Genomic DNA, 20,891 nt, shown 5'->3' on the forward strand with positions numbered 1-20,891 from the left:
AAGGAATCTGGAGAGCGAGTCACAAGAAACCGAAAACATAAGGGGGTGGAGGAGATGCTGAGAGAAAACAGAAAGCTATGAAAGAAGGCAGACGCTCAAACCGAGGTAAGAGAGAAAACATTAAAAGCAGAAGGGGAGAAAGAAAAAAAATCGGAGAGGTGAGGCCAATGTATGGAAAAAAAGCAAAGGAAACACAGGGCCATTGTCTGATGCTGAGAACAGTCTGGAGACTGAGCAACTGGTGCCCGATTTCTGTGCATCTCAAGAGGAGATAAATGGCAGATTGAGGGGACCCTCTTGGCATTCTGGATCCAAGAGGAAAACATAGCAGGCGCAGTGAAATGCTCAAGTAAACACAAACAGCAGCAGCCGTGGGGTTACGAGTGACCTGACTGCAGGCTCTGTCCTCTCCTGGCCTCCAACCTGTGTGTACAACACACATGCCCGCTTAAAGCCCCGCTTAAAGCGGGAGGGCAAAAATCTCCTGCAACTGGGTGACCTCTGTTGTCAGCATTTGGCTAATTAAGGAAAGATATTACCCTACAGATCTCTATGCCTTGGTCCTACTTCCTGCTCGTTAAAAAATGGTTTAATGAGAAAAAAAATCAAGGCAACAGAATCCAAATTATTATTTTTTCTCCCAAATGAGCTGAATGACAGTGGCTGTTGCCAGAACGCTTGAACAATAGGATTGTGACACGAAGACTGAAATCTAAACAACATGAAGAAATCTCGAGAGCCCAGCAGTCCCCATTATCTCATGCTTGCACGACGATAGTCCAAAAGATGTGTGATGAGTCTCCATTTGTGCAAGCACAGCAGCAGTCCAAGGCCCTGACACAGCCACTAATTGCCCATCTGCTTGTTTACACAGCCCAGAGATGGTGACTGGACAAACAGCTCATTTCCCTTGAAACGGGACCAAACTGGGAGGAGCCTGTCACATGGGACAGAGGAGGACTAGGAAGAACTCTCATGAGAAAGTGCCCCCAGATCAAAGCCAAGGACCAGCAAGCCAAGCAAAGATGGGTTCCAGCGGCTGGCTTCTCACAGGCAGCTTCAGGTCTACTGCTTTCTGCACCCTGCCCACCCACTCCCAGCAGAACTGGAACCCCTCTCCCTGAGGACAGGACATTTTGAACCATTCACGTAAAAGTCTCAACCACGGAGCGTCAGCACCAACCCACCCTTCAGGCGTTGGCAGCAAGGACAACTGTGTTCAGGTGAACTTCTAGCCCTTTCAGACTTCACTGGATGCTTGGCATTTGCTACACTAGTTCCCATTTTAGTGTTCTGCTTGTCTCGTAGACTGGACTGTAAACAAGGTCTTGAGCACAAGGGACCTGAAGCCCCCGGATTCCACAGCAGGGCACTTTACATGTGAAGGGCCATTAGCCAGGAAATGCTTATGGTTGTTAATGATGATAAGCTACTCCAAACATAGTTTCTTTTATCTGCCTACATCAGAAGCTTGGCTTCTTGAGACAAGAGACTCAGACTTCTCATTTATACTCTTGGCAGACTGTGGAAATCAATAATGGCTTGCACCCATCAGTGTCCTGGAAGTAGGATTGAGAGAGAAGATTCTCTTGAGAACCGATTTCTCCTCAAAATAAGATTAGGCTTAAAAAAAAAAAAATCAACCTCGCCACTGCTTAGCTCACAGGTATGGTGCTAATGGCAGCAACTCAGTCATGAAATGGGAAACAATAATGTAAAAAATCCTTGTTAATTTGCTTATAATTATCCAGAACTAACTACAGGTACACTGAAGAACCGTATACTTGATGGGAGGGAGATCTACACCGCTAAGTCAATAAGACCAATTTCCGATTTTTCCCTGTGAGCATTTATTTGCAGAGCCACATATTGGCAACATAAGAAACCAGCGTTGAACAAACCTAAGAAGTGATGAATCCTCCCCGGGAGGAGAGCTGCAGCCCTGAAATCCAAAGCAGAATGGGCTGGGGGCAGCTTGAGGTCTGTGGGCGAAACTCAGCACTCCCAGTCTAGGGCGCTGCTCACCCATTAACTTGGCCTCCTCTTGCCACTGTTGTTTTAGCCCTTAGTGAGCATCTGTGTGGCTCAGATTTAACCAGACCGAAGGGGCTGTGGTGGTGAGAGGGCAGAAAAAGCTGGAGGAAGAAATGGCTTTTTTTCTGGAGAGGAGTGAGGACTAAGTCACTTCAAGGATGATCATATTCCCAGGAGGAGCCATGATATGATATTATTTGAATATCTAGCTCCAGGCAGCTCTATTTTTCCCTTCTCACTACTAGAAGATTGTAATCACCTGGTATCAGCACATTCAAGATACTACCGAGGACTAACAGCATGCCCAAAACCTCTCATCTCTGCACATAGCTGCGTACAAATGACTAAAATCACTTTGCTTCAAAAACAGAGTAGCTGTGTGAAAGGCATTTTAGAGCATGTGGGATTCCACACACAGGCAAGTTCCAGGGATCTCAGAAGCTTGGCTATTTCGTTCAGTGCCAAGGAGGCAAAGATGAGGACAGGCAGTCGTGTGGGTGGGAGGCAGTCCTTGGTTGATTAGCACAGGTGTCCAGGAGGGAGGGGAGGGTATGGAAATGGTACAAACATGAGAGGAAGCTGTGCCAGTGGGTCATCATGCCCCATTTGTACAGAACATTGAGTGGACTGTAACTGTGGACAACTGAAATACCGAAAAGAAAATGTGCACACACTGTTTAAATTCTAAACAGTGGGAGAATCGTTGTTTAAAGAAGAACAGATAATTGCTCATTCCACCCTCCCCAATCTTTGAAAGATAGACACAGGAGTGTCACACAGTACAAGAGTTTGTATTACACAGAAAGAGGGACTTACAGACAGAAACAAAATTTAAAAACAAACAAACCACCGGCATTTATCACCGTTTATCCAGCCAGTGGTTTTCTTTATCCCCTTGGCTATTACTTTAGATATTTTTGCTTGGAACTTCTCCCCCACTTTTTCTGACAGCTCATTGATCTTGGGTTGGATCATCACAGTTCGTGGGAAACAATACAGGCTACTTTTCTAGCTTATTCCTTCTTAGATGCCTCTTGGATGTTGTCCATTTAATATCTTTGAGAAATACAGAGAGACAAAACACACAGTGTTTTAATCTCAGAGTATATGTAGTGTGTCCCTGGAGAAGAAGTCTCATAGATCCAAGGGAATCATTTCATTATTTTAAAGTAAGGCTTGTATTTCAGACTGATCCACCTGGAACATGTAATCAAAACTCATGAACTTTAATATAAATTCCAGATTCTGGTTTCTTATCTATATTTTTGGGAACATAACATTGGTAGATAAACTAATTGAAAAAAATATTTTCAGTGTGATTTAGACATGGCTTTTAACTATTTCTACACATTCCATCACTCCATCTCAGAAGAAGCGGAGTAGGAAACTGCAGCAAATGGGACTTTATATTAAAGTCCTAGGAAATATATTCTGGCTGACGTGATGGTTCCTGTGTGTTTCAGTAGGCATGTAACATGTGAATCACTTTGTGGAACTGGGTTCGTGAGGCTAGTATTTATGAAGCTGTGTATTTCCTTCTGTGTAGTAACAAAGAGAGTGATTCAGGAGAATGAGAAAATCCTGTCTCCTGGAAATACCATCCATCCTGAAGGAGTTACGAGAACCAGAACAGATATGTATTTTGCTATTTATCTCACACTTAAAGATTATACAATCCATTTTCCTAGGGCAAGCACAAATGGTCAGTTTTATAAATCTTGATGGACTAAGTCAAGTAAAAAAGCCTACTAGTTAAGAGTCCAGATATCGAGAGACACAAATCTGAGGAACGATCAATTAGGACACCATGGTAGCTTGTCTCCAAGATGTCCATCATCAGCTCTTTCCTTCCCTGCATGTTTGTGCTGTTCTCTAGTTGAACGGTGGCGTCTATTCACTCCCTTAAAACTGGACTGGACTGTGACTTCTTTGAACAACAGTGACGTGATGTTTCATTCCCAGTGTTTGAAAGGATAGGAAATTTCTAATTTCTTTTCCTTGGAACATTTGCTCAGGAAAAAGCCAGTAACTATGTAAGAAGGCTAACTACTGCGAGACCACCATGCTATGAGAAAGCGCAAGCCATGTGGAGTGACTGCACGGGCTCTCAGAGATGCCCAGCCAAGCCCCACCCTCCATCCACCCGAGCCGAGGCTCTGCAGCCTACAGATGATTTCAATTCCAGCCATAATCTAACTCCAACTTCACAGGAGACCTGAAGCAAGAACTAGCCAGTTAAGTCTAATCAACTCATTAAACTGTGAGAGATAGGCATACATTGTTGTAGCCTACTAAGTTTTGAGGCGGTGGGTTATGCACTGTGGATTCCTATTGCCAATTGGCTATAATTATAAAATATCCACTGGCAAATATAAGTTCCAGAGGCAAAGACTGTGTTCCTTTTGCTCATCATTGTATTCATAACATGCAGCACAGTGCCTAGAACACAGAAAGCCCTAAACTAATAATACGTAAAAGTTTGAAAAAGTTTATCTGTACTAGTATGAAAGAAAGACCCATAGTCAAATGGCTGACATTTTTTAGCAAGTTTGATGGGCACAATAACCTTATGGTGGTGGTATTACTACCTCTGTCTTTGAGATGAGGGAACCTCAGCTTTTTTTTTTTTTTTTTTTTTTTTGAGGAAGTAAGCTTCCCAAGCTCAGAAAGGTAGGGGAGAGGGCCAGGCATGGTGGCTCACACCTGTAATCCTAACACTTTGGGAGGCCAAGGCGGGCAGATCACCTGAGGTCGGGAGATCGGGACCATCCTGGCCAACATGGAGAAACCCTGTCTCTACTAAAAATACAAGAAATTAGCCGGGCATGGTGGCACATGCCTGTAATCCCAGCTACTTGGGAGGCTGAGCCAGAAGAATCGCTTGAACTCAGGAAGCGGAGGTTGTGGTGAGCCGAGATCACACCATTGCACTCTAGCCTGGGCAACAAGAGCGAAACTCTGTCTCAAAAAGAGAAAAAAAAAAAAAAAGAAAGAAAGGTAGGGGAGAGATTTGAACTCAGATTTGTGCAATTCTAAAGCCAGCCTCTGTTTATTACAGTCTCCCAGGAGACTACAACAGAAACAATGAGAAAACAATTTGAAAGAGATGCAAAACCCACCCCTTGAATCTTACCCAGGACTATGGAGCTCCATTAATTGCTGTCAACACGCTGGAACCTATTTCACATGAAGCTCAGACCAATTACAATTAATGCCACAGTCATGACTACAAGCTAGAAACCAATGCCAGAGGAAGCTTAAGTTGAAGAAAGCAACGGTCACGCACATATATTATGTTAGCAATTAGGCTTAATCCTAGAATCATGAAGCCAAAGGGAATCTATTAAAGAGAGAACAGTGCCCTCCTGGGAAGAAGAGCAATTTCAAATAGACTTTTTAGTGGCTTTCTACATTACTTACTTGAATATATTATGCTCCCTTAGAATTACTATATTACAATTACTCACGCCACATTTTATTTCAGCAAGGAAATGGGATGGTGCAACGAGCTCAGTGGGCAGACGGTTTGGTTATTTCAATGAATAATTTGAATGTCAACAAGTTGGTGGATGCTAAAACGAAAGGGGAAGTAGTAAATAGCAAAGGTCTCAATGCCTGACTCTGAGATGGAGTAAGGATGAGCTATCAGGACTGGCACTTCACTTCTAGAAGTTGAGCACTCAGGTTTTGCTAAATTTATAAAAGCACACGAACTAACTAACATCGCATATTTCCTGTAACGAGAAAACCAGTTTATCTCTGTTTAAAACAGTTCTGATCTACTCAAATACAAATTTTTAATTTTCACTGAAAAATGTTATAAATAAATCAAAATTTAAATAAAAAAACTGGGAGGGAAAGGTAGATCTACTTCTCAATTCAGAAGATTAATAAGAGGATTACGGAATTAAATAATCACATTCTCTAGCCTCAGCTCACGACTTTTTCAAGGCTCAGTTTCTCAATAAATGGAAAAGCAAATTCTCATTATTCTCCCAATCTGTTTGAAAGCAGAGCTGGGGTGTTACAGTGATTAACGGTTATCAAGGCCCATTGAAGTTGTTAATTATAGTGGCGTTCACTATCTTTTTCCATCATTTTTAGCTATTGAGACAGGGTCTTTGTGGATCCCAAGGATCATGTGTTTGCAGTTCAACTCAGCAGCCACTAGGTGGTAATATTGTTGATTTTGGTAGCCATGAAGTGTGATCTATCAGACCTGCCCTCTTAAATGGAATTACGTACATCCCTTATATCATCAAGATGTAATTATAGAAATAATTATACTTTAAAATATGTAAAATATTTTAATTGTGAAAAATATAATCCCTTATAAAAGTTCCATGCATATCTGGTACCTTTTAAACTTATGCTAATTCTACTTACCTTTTATTCTAATTATACACATGACTATCTTCAAATTATACATATAACAAAAATAAAGTGTCAGGTCTTAACAGAAATCCAGCTTATATTCATTGCTTCTGGCTTATTTTTAGAGGAGATGAAAAAGATGCACATAACTTTCCTTCTAAAATTATGGCCGTCCTCTGTAGTAAATAATTCTTTGCCACTTGAACTTGGAACCACTGCTATTCGCACCACTGGGTAAATATAATTTCTGTGATTAACTTTCTGAGACCCACTGTCTGAAGCATCCGATAAGATTTGACAAAATGACATAACAGCAGCAGCGGCTGATATACATAGTGCCAGGATCTGAGCTAACTGCTCCACAAACATTAGTCCTGTGTTCCTACTAGAGCTGCCACAATTCATTTAAGGCCAAATGAACTCAGCAGAAGAAACATACCCATATTATTTGAAAGAATGAAAAGATCTTTCCAGAATTGGACATTGTCTACAAAACTATGTATTATATAACATGTATTATGCACAATAACTCCCAGAAGGCAATACAGGTGTTAAGCTCTTTCATTATGAAGAAGACAATAACCGTATAAATCAAAGAGAAGTCTTGTGATAGCATCTTTGATCAATCACTGATGAAAACCTTGCCATAGTTGTCAAGAATCCAAAGAGAAAGTGGTGGCTAGGCCAATAATTACGTGAGGCAATTTATCATGAGAACAACCATTATGCAAGATGCAGAGCTCAATACTGATTCCATAAAATACTTAAATACTTGTCACTGCGATTCTTTACTAATTACAATGGAAACTTTGTTGTTATTGTTGGGAAAGGTAAAAGAGGACCTCTATTAAGACCTCACAGAAAAGGAATCTTTGAGGTTAAGCTATTACCCAAGGTTAAGGCAAATCTACTATTCTGATACTTTTCTCCTTTAGATGATGAAACAAATATGCTTATTTCTATTTACCCCTAGGGTCCTGGGACTCAAAAGAAACTAAGTGGTTCTCTAAGTTAGTAGGATGGCACAGTAACAACGCTGGGATTGAGCTCACCCTGACCCTGAGTAAGTTACCAAGACCCTCAGACTCAGTTTTCTTATCTGGAAAGTTAGGAATGGAAAAAATCAGTTTCAAAGGATTGCTGCAAAATTAAATGAAGTGCTATGCACCTGTTGAAGTCAAGTATAGCATGCTCCCCAATCCCCCCCCCAACACACACACCAGAACTAAAAATTCAGGAGGGAAATTTTCAGTATATTGGTGTTTCTCACAGAAGGTCAAAGTGGGACAATAAGAATGCCTTAAATGTAACACCAATGTGTTTTTATTAAAGCTTTATAGTTTATATGGTGGTTTCCTATGTATGTTATCTAATTTCATCTTCATAATGACACTGTGTACTAGATATTACTATTCCCATTTTACAGACAAGAAAAAAAAAAGGCCCCAAGAACTTAAAATCCTTTGCAAAATCACACAGAAAGGTTAAGTGGTGAACCCAGTGTTCAAACCTAGGTCTTCTGACTTCAAGCACAAAGCTCTCTCACTACATTCAGAACACTTAAAAACACAACATTTTATTGTGCCTATTGTTAATAAGACTGTATTGCACACTTAAGAATTTGTTAAGAGGGTAGAATTCATGCTAAGTATTCTTACTAAAATAATAAAAGTTGTATGTATGTAGAAAAAAGTATTGCTTAATCTAATTAAACTAAACAGCTTCTGCACAACAAAAGAAACTAGCATCAGAGTGAACAGGCAACCTACAGAACGGGAGAAAATTTTTGCAATCTACCCATATGACAAAGGCCTAGTATCCAGAATCTATAAGGAACTTAAATTTACAAGAAACAAACAACCCCATCAAAAAGTGGGCAAAGGAGATGAACAAACACTTCTCAAGACATTTATGCGGCCAACAAACATGAAAAAAAGTTCAACATCACTGATCATTAGAGAAATGCAAATCAAAACCACAATGAGATACCATCTCCCACCAGTCAGAATGGCGATTAAAAAGTCAAGAAACAATAGATGCTGGTGAGGCTGCAGAGAAACAGGAATGCTTTTACACTGTTGGTAGGAATGTAAATTAGTTCAACCATTGTGGAAGACAGTGTGGCGATTCCTCAAGGATGTAGAACCAGAAATACCATTTGACCCAGCAATCCCACTACTGGGTATATACCCAAAGGATTATAAATCATTCTGCTATAGAGCTGCATGCACACGTATGTTTATTGCAGCACTATTAACAAAAGCAAAGACTTGGAACCAACCCAAATGCCCATTGATGATAGACTGCATAAAGAAAATGTGGTACCTATATACCATGGAATACTATGCAGCCATAAAAAAGGATGAGTTCATGTCCTCCTAGTTTTTCCAAAACAAACTAATGAAATGTGAAAAGGGTGAATTCACAAGGGGACAACGAGGTCTGTACATAGAAACAAAGAGCCTGACTGACTTGGCTCCATCCTCTACTTCTACCTGGGGACATTTCCAATCATCAGAAAGAGGTTAATGCAATTGCAGCTCCAGAGTCTCATCAAACTATCTTGGATTCTGCCATGATGAAAGGGAAATGAAGAGATTACCCAATAACACCATCATTAGGTTGTCCTTAGTAATACTTCAATTCTTACACGGTTAAGGGCCTACTCAAAGTTGTAAAAATCAGTTTAAGGTATAGTCCCCTCTTCTACCAAAGCAAGCAAATAAACTGGTTCCATAAGTTCCATAAGGTTGAAAAGATGTAGGGGTGTGTGTGTGTGTGTGTGTAAATATCTGCTGCTGCTCTAGGAAAGACCCTGTAAGAGTTAATGATACTTATCTGACAAATAATATCTTACCTCCAAACCCAACCACTACCATCTCTCTTCCACTAGCATGTAGTTCTGAGACAGTGTTTAAAAACAGGAGACAAGGCTGGGCGTGGTGGCTCGTGCCTGTAATCCCAGCACTTTGGGAGGCTGGGGTGGGTGGATCACTTGAGGTCAGGAGTTCCAGAAAAACAGGAGACAAACTCTTTAAAAAATTAGAGTTAAGGCCAGGCGTGGTGGCTCATGCCTATAATCCCGGCACTCTAGGAGGCCGAGGCGGGCGGATCACAAGGTCAGGAGATCGAGACCATCCTGGCTAACGCAGTGAAACCCCGTCTCTACTAAAAATTACAAAAAATTAGCCAGGTGTAGTGGCGGGCACCTGTAGTCCCAGCTACTCGGGAGGCTAAGGCAGAAGAATGGCATGAACCTGGGAGGCGGAGCGTGCAGTGAGCTGAGATCGCGCCACTGCACTCCAGCCTGGGTGACAAAGCGAGACTCCATCTAAAAAAACCAAACAAACAAAAAAATTAGAGTTAAGGCCTAAAATGCAAATACCCATGGAAGAGGTCAGATCCTGACAATGATCCCAAGATATAAATGACTGAGATGTGATTCTATGTTTGTGATTAGGTTTAAAGGATGGTCTGTGTCGGGGTAATCTGAGAGATCTTTACTCTCTCATTTTGGCATATTCATAAAAGTGTACATTGAAGCACCTGTGTAATGAAGAGCCCAAATGAAATAAAGAACAGGATTATGGCAATAAGAAAAAAAATATGAGGAATAGGTAAAACACCCTACATATTAGAGGTCTCTTCTTGACCATAATGTGAATTAGGGTTCATGTTACATACCTAATAATAACATCACAAAAGTGTGACGCCTGAAACTGAAGTGATGATGGAACCATGAGCAAAATAAGTGAAGTCAATCCAAGTCAAGGAGAAAGAACGGAGGGGTTCCAGCAGGTTCATGTGTGTGCACGTGTGTGCGTGCACACGTGTGTGTGTATTGGACTGTCTTGAGCTCTCAATGCCTTTAAACATTTCCTTGCATTTTCTCATTGACTGGGAGGCTTCCATTAGATAGAGCCATCTAGAGCGATGTTGAAGAAGGCAGCCATAGGAAAGAAACCAAGGTACTAGCTCATAGATCTTGCTTGATAAGGGACCTTCAGATTTCCTTTTAAGTTGTCCAGTTCAGCACCCAATGAAAGTAATGAGACTGTGAGTAAGACCATTTGGTTTCCAATTCTAGGTTCAGGTGGCTAAGGGACCCCAGTTGGTATAATAATGGGGAAGCAATGAATAGGAAGCAGAATCTTAGGGAAAAATGTGAAGTGCGAAGTACTATAGAAAATTGTTTTTCAAAAAAAATTTGTTTAATATTTTAAGAGGTATTCACTGGTTAAAATACCCAAATTTATGAAAAATCTGCATACGCCTATGAACCTCATCTGCCTATTTTCTACCTGCTGCAGCAATGAACCTGTTTGATTAGTTTTAGGAGTAATAGTCTCAATATTTAACAATAACATAGGTACTAACTAGCAGAACAGGCAACCTGTATGGGTGTTATGGTGAGGACCAGCTGAATATCAGTCTTAGGTTAGTTCTTTTTTTTTTTTTTTTTCAGAGACAGAGTCTCACTCTGTCACCCATGCTGGAGTGCAGTGGCGCAATCTCGGCTCACTGCAAGCTCTGCCTCCCGGATTCATGCCATTCTCCTGCCTCAGCCTGTTGAGCAGCTGGGACTACAGGCACTTGCCACCACGCTCAGCTAATTTTTTTTTTTTTTGTATTTTTAGTAGACACGGGGTTTCATCGTGTTAGCCAGGATGGTCTCGGTCTCCTGACCTCGTGATCCGCCCGCCTCGGTCTCCCAAAGTGCTGTGATTACAGGCGTGAGCCACCGCGCCCGGCCAGTCTTAGGTTAGTTCTTATTTGTTCTGTTAGGTAGTATTCATTTTTTGCTTCATCTTTATCTGAATGATAAAATAATATACCTAATAATAACATAACTACTCTTCTGATCCTTGCTTTTATCCACTTAAACATATACATTAGGGATCCTTCCAGGTCAATACATACAGACTTTTTTTTTTTTTAAAAAGATGCTTAGTATTCCAATGTATGGAAATACCATAATTTCACAACTCCATTACTGGATAGTCATTAGAAACCGACTTCGGGGGGAAAACATACGCTCTTTGCAGGAATTTCTGGGAAAAAAATCCCCTCTAGCCCTTTTAGATAAAAGCCTACTTAATAGACCTGTGATAAAATAGCTTTCTTTTCTTTATTTTTTTTTTGGAGGAGTCTCACTCTGTGGCCCAGGCTGGAGTGCAGTGGTATGATCTCAGCTCACTGCAACCTCTGCTTCCTGGGTTCAAGCGATTCTCCTGTCTCAGCCTCCAGAGCAGCTGGGATTACAGGCGCACAACCACCATGTCCGGCTAGTTTTTGTATTTTTAGTAGAGATGGGGTTTCGCCATGTTGGCCAGGCTGGTCTCGAACTCCTGACCTCAGGTGATCCGCCTGCCTTGGCCTCCCAAAGTGCAGGGATTACAGGCTTAAGCCACTGGGCCTAGCCAAATAGCTTTCTTCATCTTCCAAGGATTACTGTTCTGTTACTTAAGTGATCTGGAAGTCACAGGAGATTATCTTAATTCTTGGCCATTTAATGATCTTTGGAACCAAGCCTGTCGGTATTTTCTTGAGTAGCAGTGAAGTACACAAGAACCCATTTTGGCTCAGGCAGAGTTCATGTTCTCTAGCCATACTTCTTCTTTCCACAAGCTTTGTAAAGGACGTCAGAATTATTTCCCTCACAGGTTACATTGTTCAGATTACTGACCTTTCCTGATCTCTGTAACCTTAGTGGTTGAATATGGTGATTCAGATAGTTTTGTTTCTTTATTTCTGGGGGTTGAAGTGAAGAGATTATGTAATAACCTGCTCTTATTTTGCAACTTAGAGATTTAAGTATGGCCTTTGTCAATCTAATCTGACTAAAGTATTTACTAAGAATAGATTACATGCATATGCCCAACATAGAAAGATGATTCTGTATCCAGGAGGTCTGACCACAGAAATGTATTATCGACCAAAAATGTACCTCTTCAGATTCTGGGATGATTCAGCAATTCTGAAAGGATTTAAACAGAAAACCCAAGGAGGGGGAAAAAATAGCCTCTAGGTACGTTACACAATTCAAGCTGTTTGTTCATAAATTCAACAAACACTTATTAACACCTATCATGGGACAGGCTGAGCCTATATGATGTTGGGACAAGTAAGTGAACAGGACAAAACAGACACAGTCCCAGCTGTCATGGAATACTCATCTATTTATATAATTCCTTTTGCATTCAATGTAGAAAATCAGAATTACTGCTTTTGTTTATTTTAAACCTGGTAAATTTATCTATTTTTTACTAGAAAATAGTTCTTTATTTTAACTTTTATTTTAGGTTTGGGGGTACATGTGAAGGTTTGTTACATAGGTAAACTAAAACAATTTTTGATATTAAGAATATCTCTAATCTAGCCAGGCGTGGTGGCAGGTGCCTGTAGTCCCAGCTACTTGGAGGCTGAGGCAGGAGAATGGCGTGAACCCGGGAGGCAGAGCTTGCAGTGAGCCAAGATCGCGCCACTGCACTACAGCCTGGGTGACAGAGCAAGACTCTGTCTCAAAAAACAAAACAAAACAAAAAAAACAGTATCTCTAATCTCAGCTGGTCAAAGAAACTTAGAAAATAGTTTCATAGACTAGGGCTAGAATGGTTCACGCAGAATCATTTAGAATTTGGCTCCATTCATGGATGCCAAGCGAAATTAACGGAGAATGAGATAAGGCCAAGTGTGGGAGAGTGCTGGGATTAGAGCTAGTTTAGGTTCCAGCCCTCCCTGCCAAAGCTATAAATACAAATGACCAACTTAACAGCATGAAAAGACCACCTACAAGATCTATACCTGGGATCTAATCAGTTGCTCTGCGCCTTCTTTTAATTATAGGATCCCTGCCATGTTTATGGGAACTTTTAATGTGAGCATCACAGTTTTGAAGGCCATATCATTATGACCATGTTTGATCTGAGGGTGGGAAAGCAGGAGCTCACAAAATGCCTGCACAAGGTTATTCTGAACTGAGCTATAAACCAGCTTCAACAAGAGCCTAGTGTGGAAAAGAAAAAAGACACGTAAGAAAAAAGGCATGGATATCATGGAGTTTGCAACCCCGCCAAGTGGTGCCATTAAAATTACATTCAATTCTTCTCAGAAAATGAAATTCATTAAGAAAAAGTACCACAGTTTTGTCAAATAACACTATATAAGGACATTCTGAGAAGGGAAGAATGAAAAAGACATAAGGATAAACGCATCATCTCCATCTGAGTGTGGCAACAGGATATGATTTACAGAAGAAAATTTAAATCATCATGATTGTTAGAGCTGAATTGCAGCTGATATAAAAATAATCCTGAGTCACAACGCATGTGACTTCTCAGGCATACAGAACACAATTGCTTAAAACTTTATAAGTGATAAGACTCCTAATAGAGAATTAGCTTTCTTGCAAAACACTCTGTATAAGCTGTGCTGTAGAAGTACAGAAGTATCTTTTCTCAGTTACATTTGTTATATGATATCCTGTGCTCAGATACTCTGATACTTCAGGTATCGCCTCATTCTACACTCTTTTCTTTGGGCTATCTCATTCATTCCTATGACTTGAACCTTTGTCTCATCTAGCTCTCTCCCATGAGCCCAGCATCTCTACCTGCGCGTCTCACATGTACAAAGTTAACCTGTCTAAAGTTGACCTCACTGTCTTCCATCTCAAATCTAGTCTTATCAGTATCCAACCAGTTATCCAAGCAAGAAAAAGGAGTTACCCTATTCTCCTCTGTTTCATTTTGTACATCCAATTTATTAACCTGTCCTGTAATGCCTAAAACAGCCCTTTACTGTTTACAATTATGTCTTTTCCTTCTTATTTTTACTGCCATTGCTTTGTTTGTTTTAGAGACAGCGTCTTGCTCTGTTGCTAAGGCTGGAGTACGGAGAATGATAGTTCACTGTAGCCTTGAACTCTTGGGCTCAAGCAATCCTCCCACCTCAGCCTCCCAAGTAGCTGAGACTACAGGCGCCACCACTTTCAACTAATTTTTGGAGAGATGGGGTCTCATTTTGTTGCCCAGGCTGGTTTCAAACTCCTGGCCTCAAGTGATCCTCCTACCTCGGCTTTGCCATTGCTTTTGCTCAAGTTCTTAATTAGTCTGTTACTTGTCCAATTTTTTTATATATTACTGTTAGTTATAACTAACATATTTCTCAGCCACAACAAAAAGCAAAGAGATATACCCCCTGCAAAATAATTGCACAAACCAAAGCAATGCAAACAAATCCAACATGATCATGTCACTCCTGTACACATTATTTTTCAATATTATCTGCGGCCTGTCAGACAAAGTTCAGATTCTTTAGCAAGTCATATTGTGACTCTTATCACCTTTTTGGTCTTGTGTTCTTCTCATATGCCTTGTGACCTAGCCACACCAAGTTGCTTGCCATTTCCCAAACACATCATGTCTTTCATCCTTCTGAGACTTGCAGTGTTTTCCTCTGCCTGGAATGCCCTTTGTAGCCTGTCTGCTGAGAATTTCTAATCCTCAATTTCCTCATCTGTATAGCAGGGCGGTAACAGTACTCACTTCAAAGGACTGTCATGGTGACTAAGTAAAAAGGTGATTTGTTCCCCATGGTATTTAGCAGATAGAAGCACTCAGTAAATATTAACATTATCATTGCCATCATTATTATTTTGTTTTTTCAACTCTAAACAAAAATATCTTCTTTGCTGAAAGTCTTACCTAAAAGTGTTGGGCATTCTTCCTCTCTGATTCTATATGCCTAATTATAGTACCACATTACACCAACTCCAAAATTGATAGAATTTTCACGTTTTAGAGCCTCTGATATTGGGGTACATCTTAAGAGTCTATGTGTTGTGGCTTATGGCAGCAATTTTTCTTTTTTAGTAGTACATGTAATAATGGTATTTCTTACAATAAATAGCATATTAGATGAAATACTATAAACTGTATGACAATTGTCATAGAAATTTGATTATCTATGGTGAATAGTGCCTATCTGTGGCAAATGGAAAATCCTACATTTTCTACGAATCAGTGAAATATCTACGCAATAAAGGAACTACTATTTGGAACTCTAAACAGTAGAGAGGAGATACTCCATTTGTATATACTGCAATTTGGCAAAAACCCAGCCCCTACATCATAGCATACTGCTGTGAACTATAATGTATTTCTTAACCACAAACCCTAAACCATACATTTCAGAAACGTAGAGGTAACAGCCTGACCAAGTAGCAAGCTGTCACCTCCTTTGGTTACGTAGCCCCACTTGAGAGCCAAACAAGGGCCAGGCCCAGAGTGGGCAAGGGGCTAGCTTGTGAAACTCTGCATTCCAGTAACTTAGGATTCAAGCTGAGAAGGCAGGGCGACAATGAGAAGAGAGTGTAGGAATGAGCTGAGGAAAGCCTACGGAACATGCCTCTAGACTAGCACTTTCTGATAGAAATAGAATGTGAACCACTAGTACAATTTAGATTTTCTAGTAGCCACACTCAAGAAGTAGAAGAAATATAATTTAGCTAATATATTTTGTCAGGTTATTAACATATTTATTAACTTACCTATAAATGAATATTAATCATTTTATTTATTTAACATATCTAAAATGTTATCACTTTACCATGCAATCAGTAAAAAAAATCAGCAATAAAATATTTGACATGTTTTTTCTGCTGAGTTTTCAAAACCCCGTGTTTTACCCTCATAAGACATCTCAGTTTGGATTAGCCACATTTCAGCTGCTCAAAAGCCACATGTGGCTAGTGCTTGCCACATCAAACAGCACAATTCTAGACTGTTTTGACAAAATGAGTTAAGTAATGAAATAATTGTAACAAGCTATTTCAACAGTAGACTTTTCTACCATACGGTATTGGGAATGTTTAAGATTCCTACAATAGTATATATATTTTTATATTCTTAATTTTTTTAATAGAATGGTAATGTTTCCTTCAAATTCAATCTGTGTCATATTTTGGCTGGTTTTGTCTTCAGCATGATTTGATGTTATTCCTAATGTTACTTTTACCTCATCTGTAAAGTAGGAGCTGATGAGCTGATTGTCACTTTTACCTCATCTGTAAGTCAGGAGCTGATTGGCCGGGCAAAGTGGCTCACGCCTGTAATCCCAGCACTTTGGGAGGCCGAGGCGGGTGGATCGCCTGAGGTCAGGAGTTCGAGACCAGCCTGGCCAACATAGTGAAACCCCATCTCTACTAAAAATACAAAAAATTGGCCGGGCATGGTGGTGGGCGCCTGTAATCCCAGCTACCTGGGAGGCTGAGGCAGAAGAATCGCTTGAACCCGGGAGGTGGAGGTTGCAGTGAGCCGAGATCGCGCCACTGCACTCCAGCCTGGGCAATGAGAGTAAAACTCCACCTCAAAAAAATAAAAAAAACAAAAACAAAAAAAAACAAAAAAGAGCTCATTGTATTCAATTATAGATCTTTTCCCATTAAGATATTCCTTGGGACAGAGTGTAGGAGTATACAATTAATCTTAGTACTCTTGGTCTCTAACATAGAGCCTAACCTATAGCAGGCTCAGAATAAATCTTTGAATACACATTAAAAGGTGAACTAAGCTAGAGAGTACTGGCTATCTGGGTTCCACACTGGAATTACGTGGAGAGTGAAAAAAAAAAAAAAAAAGAAAAAAGAAAGAAAATCTGATGCCTGGCCCCACCCTGAGAGATGCTGATGATGGGTCTAGAGTTGGGCCCGGGTATCAAGATTTTTAAAAATCTCCTAAGTGATTCTAGTATGCAAGAGAGTTGAGAACCACTGTTCTAGGACTTTCTTAGAACAGCTTCCTATGGCCATACCTTTACTTCCCTGACATAAGATCCAGTTTCCCTCATATAAATTCCCTTTCTCTGAATAGACCAGAATTGTCTTGGGAGCCCTAGTAGAGAAGAGGCTAACACATTATCCCAAATGGGGATTTGCAAATTGCTTTTCCAAGGTACCAAAGAAGATTCTCAAGGTTTTAAATCTATTCATATTTATGTCTTTTCAACAAAAAGAATAAAATTCACAATATAAGCTAGCTGCTTTGCAGAGGCAGGATTCTAAGAGCATTACAGCATGCAGGTGAATAGTACCCTGACATGCACATGGCAAAATTTTCTAGAAATAGAATAGCAATTAAAAATAAAGATGGAATCCAAGTACACATGAGCCTCATTTCAAGTTAATTCTACATATGTAAAAAGCAGATACTATTAACTGGGGTCAGCAAAGGGAAGTAGTTCGTGGTTTTCTTCAGGCTACTTAGGTTATATTTACACAGTATAATTATACAGCAATGCATTTTTTGATAAGTCACTTATAAAATCCATCTCCTATAGTCACATAGCACACAAGTATTGGTATCTTTGCTCTCAAGATGGTACTTTGTCTGACAGCATTTCTTCCATCATATATGAGGTTCTGTAATGGCTGAGAGAGAAATCTGACTTCTCCTACTTCAATACAGACAACCTTTCATCATGGAGAAGGGAGCAACGGTCTCTGCACCAAGGGAACAGCAGCTGGAATTGGAGTTCCTCTGACTCATAGACTGAGAATTTCCCTGCCGATTCTCAAGCTGGTTTGGCCACACTTTATGCATTCACCCTGCTTAACAGTCTTTTGTTGATGGTGTGGTAACAAGTGGCCTTACTCAGTAATAGAAAAAGCATGTTGAGATATCCCCAAAGGCTCCTATGTGTGTTTCCTCTAGCTTTCCAGCAGGGAAAAAAGCTGCCTGCAACAACCCCACACTTCTTTTTGTTTTACATCTTAAGTTAAATTTGAGAAATTAGAATAGGAATTATCTAAAAGACATGATACTTCCATGTTCACTAACCCTGATCAACAGAAGTTCCCTACTCATGCCAAAACTGTGAAGGAAGGAAATCTGTTAAGATTTCAAAGAAAGTGTGGAGTCTCATGCATACCAGCATATCACTTCCACTGACTAACCCCCAGAGGGCTGATAGGTAGCAAGTGATTGATGGGTGACATTCACTTGGCCCTAATTTTCCTATCTGAAAAGGAATGGAAAATATAACACAAGTTTCCAAGTTGCTACACTCATAAAACCAGGAGGGTGATCACCATCCACCTGTCCAGCTTGACCACAAATGTGAAATGCGTGACCGCATCTGCCTTACATGTATGTCGTTTGTCAGTAAACACGGGCAGCGGAATTCCTTGAGCTCCATGAAGAGACAAAAAAGTTTGTCCTCAGAGAATTTACAAAAGCCAGAGTAGCATTCAAGAATTTAAAATATTAAAATGGATTTGAAAGGTGATATGAAAGCTATAGGACAACTTTATCTACCGTGAGTATGTAACCACCATGGAAAGACGGGCTAATGAAATCACCAGAGCTGCCTGTGGTCAGCCAGGATGCCAGGGGCCGTGGGCCTCAGAGAAAGATTCATGGAATGAAGGATGTTTCAGGGCCACGTGTATGTGCGGCTGACAAACTTCCTACCTTTTTGGAAGAACTCCTCTAGTTTGTCCTTGAAAGGCTGGAGATACTCCTTTGGGGACTCCTTGCACACCACCACCATCTGTTTCTCACTTGCTGTGAAGAGAAATTTAGAATTAGACTTAGGAACACAGATTTGCTGAGCTCCTGCTATGGGCCAGGTACTGTGCTATGCACTTGGCTATCAATTGTGCACACTCCTTGTCAATTACTGTTGGTCCAAATTCCAGGATTGGGGGGCAGGGGGAACAAAACCCAGAAATAATAAACAAACCAACAAAAATAATTAGTTCATTCTACACCACTCTTGAGGAACAGGGCAATGTACAATCCTTCCATTTTTCTTCTAGAGATCCAGAAAAGTCTCTGACCTGGGATAGGTAAAGTATTCTGCTTGTGTTCTCCCAAAGATAAAGAGAGGCAAAAACTACTTGAGGATTAGTCTCATGAAATTAAGGGCCTCAGCCCTCCTCAGATTCACACTCCAAAAGTAGAGCTTGAAAAATATATTGCAGAAATTCTCAGGCACCCAAGTTGTCTAGAACTACCAACCTAGTGATTGGCCAGGGTGACACACGCATCCCAACATGAGAACTAAGACCAGGTTGGGGAGGACCCTGTCAGTTCTTCATGCTTCCCGTTCACCTACCCTTCCTTTTAATCCTCTACTAACACAAGGGAAATAATTTTACATAGTTTACTTCAGATAGACTATCTAAAATTTGTAATAGAGTACTTTTTGATAATCAAGTCTGAAGTGACTTGACTTTTTAAAAATGACCTACCTTATTGGATAGTTATGATTTGTCTACAGGGAAACCACAGTAATTCATAGTTCACCATCACAAAAGGCAGTTAACCCAGCCAAGAGGCATCTCCCCAAGGTTCCTATGTGTTTGTGCCAGTTACAGCATGCACCGGGAAAAGAAAGCCTTCGTTTCTACAAAGCTAGAGCTGAGTCAAGATCACTTTCATCTGTTGACCATGGCTGGAAATTAGATATGTTCTTGTCCAAAAGCCTATTAATAAAGCACTGGATTTCACCATAAAGATATCATGCCACCTGGTTCACAAAATACAGAAACATACACTACAGATCTTGGAGCAATTTATAAACACACAGGTAAGGTATTTTGGAAGGAGGAGGTTGGGAAGGAGATCTTTATTTACATTGGGAAATTCCTATCCAATAATTTGGCATATTTAAAACTAGCATCTCAGAACGTATACTGCAGGCAAAGCAATAAACATGTCAGTTCAGAAATAGAGAAAATGCAAAAGACACCACTTAAATGTTCTCTGAAATTAGTTATCTGACACTTTTCATTTGCAATATTGCCAACTAGATTGCAGAAATCCTAGACAACCCGGGGGACTATAAAACGGTGCTGAAAATGAAAGTACAATTTGAAGGAACCCTTTGTCATTTTCTGAGTCAAGGTCAGAATCACCTACATTTTCAGAGGTATCTAGGGATTTCTCATGATACAGGGATGCTAGGTCACAGGACAGGGGTACCGAAATTCAAGCTCTATCTATTGACATTATTTCTTAAAGAGTTTTTATAGAGCTATCTAGAATATCTGCTATTAGCTATTCTGACAACCATTCCAAGGCTATCTAGGAAATCCTGTCCATTGGGAGGCAAAGACTAATTTTTTAAATGACTTATCTTATTGAAAAAATACAAATCTTACCTTGAAACAACTAGAACAAATTCTATAAATCCAGTCAAATAATCATTTAAAACATTCATTTTTTCCACATTTTTTTCCTTTCTTTGTAAGCCTTTTTGTCCTCTCTACAATAACTACTTTATAACTTCTCTGCTATTATGAGATTACCCTTCACCTCTTTTGAAATAGATGGATCTGTGGCCAAATGGTAAGTATGTCCTTCCCACTACCATTCTTTTCTCAAAATAGGACACTTTGCGCTAGAGTAGTGTCCAAGGAGCGAGAGAGTAGATAGAGCTGGGATATATTTTGCAGGTGTTAACAAATAGGTCTTGCTGAT

General features: G+C 40.2%; 1 protein-coding gene across 4 annotated transcripts in view; it reads right to left on the reverse strand.

The window, feature by feature from the left end:
* Positions 1–20,891, reverse strand: part of FMN1 (formin 1) — a 431,150-nt gene that overhangs the window by 72,286 nt on the left and 337,973 nt on the right. For all 4 annotated transcript variants that reach the window (XM_055098140.2, XM_063596522.1, XM_034938470.3 and 1 more), the window contains one exon: positions 18,879–18,971. In XM_055098140.2, the coding sequence (XP_054954115.2) occupies positions 18,879–18,971 (93 nt within the window). The remainder of the gene's footprint in view (positions 1–18,878; positions 18,972–20,891) is intronic.

The sequence above is a fragment of the Pan paniscus genome, chromosome 16, assembly GCF_029289425.2.
Source record: "Pan paniscus chromosome 16, NHGRI_mPanPan1-v2.0_pri, whole genome shotgun sequence".
Lineage (NCBI taxonomy): Eukaryota > Metazoa > Chordata > Mammalia > Primates > Hominidae > Pan > Pan paniscus.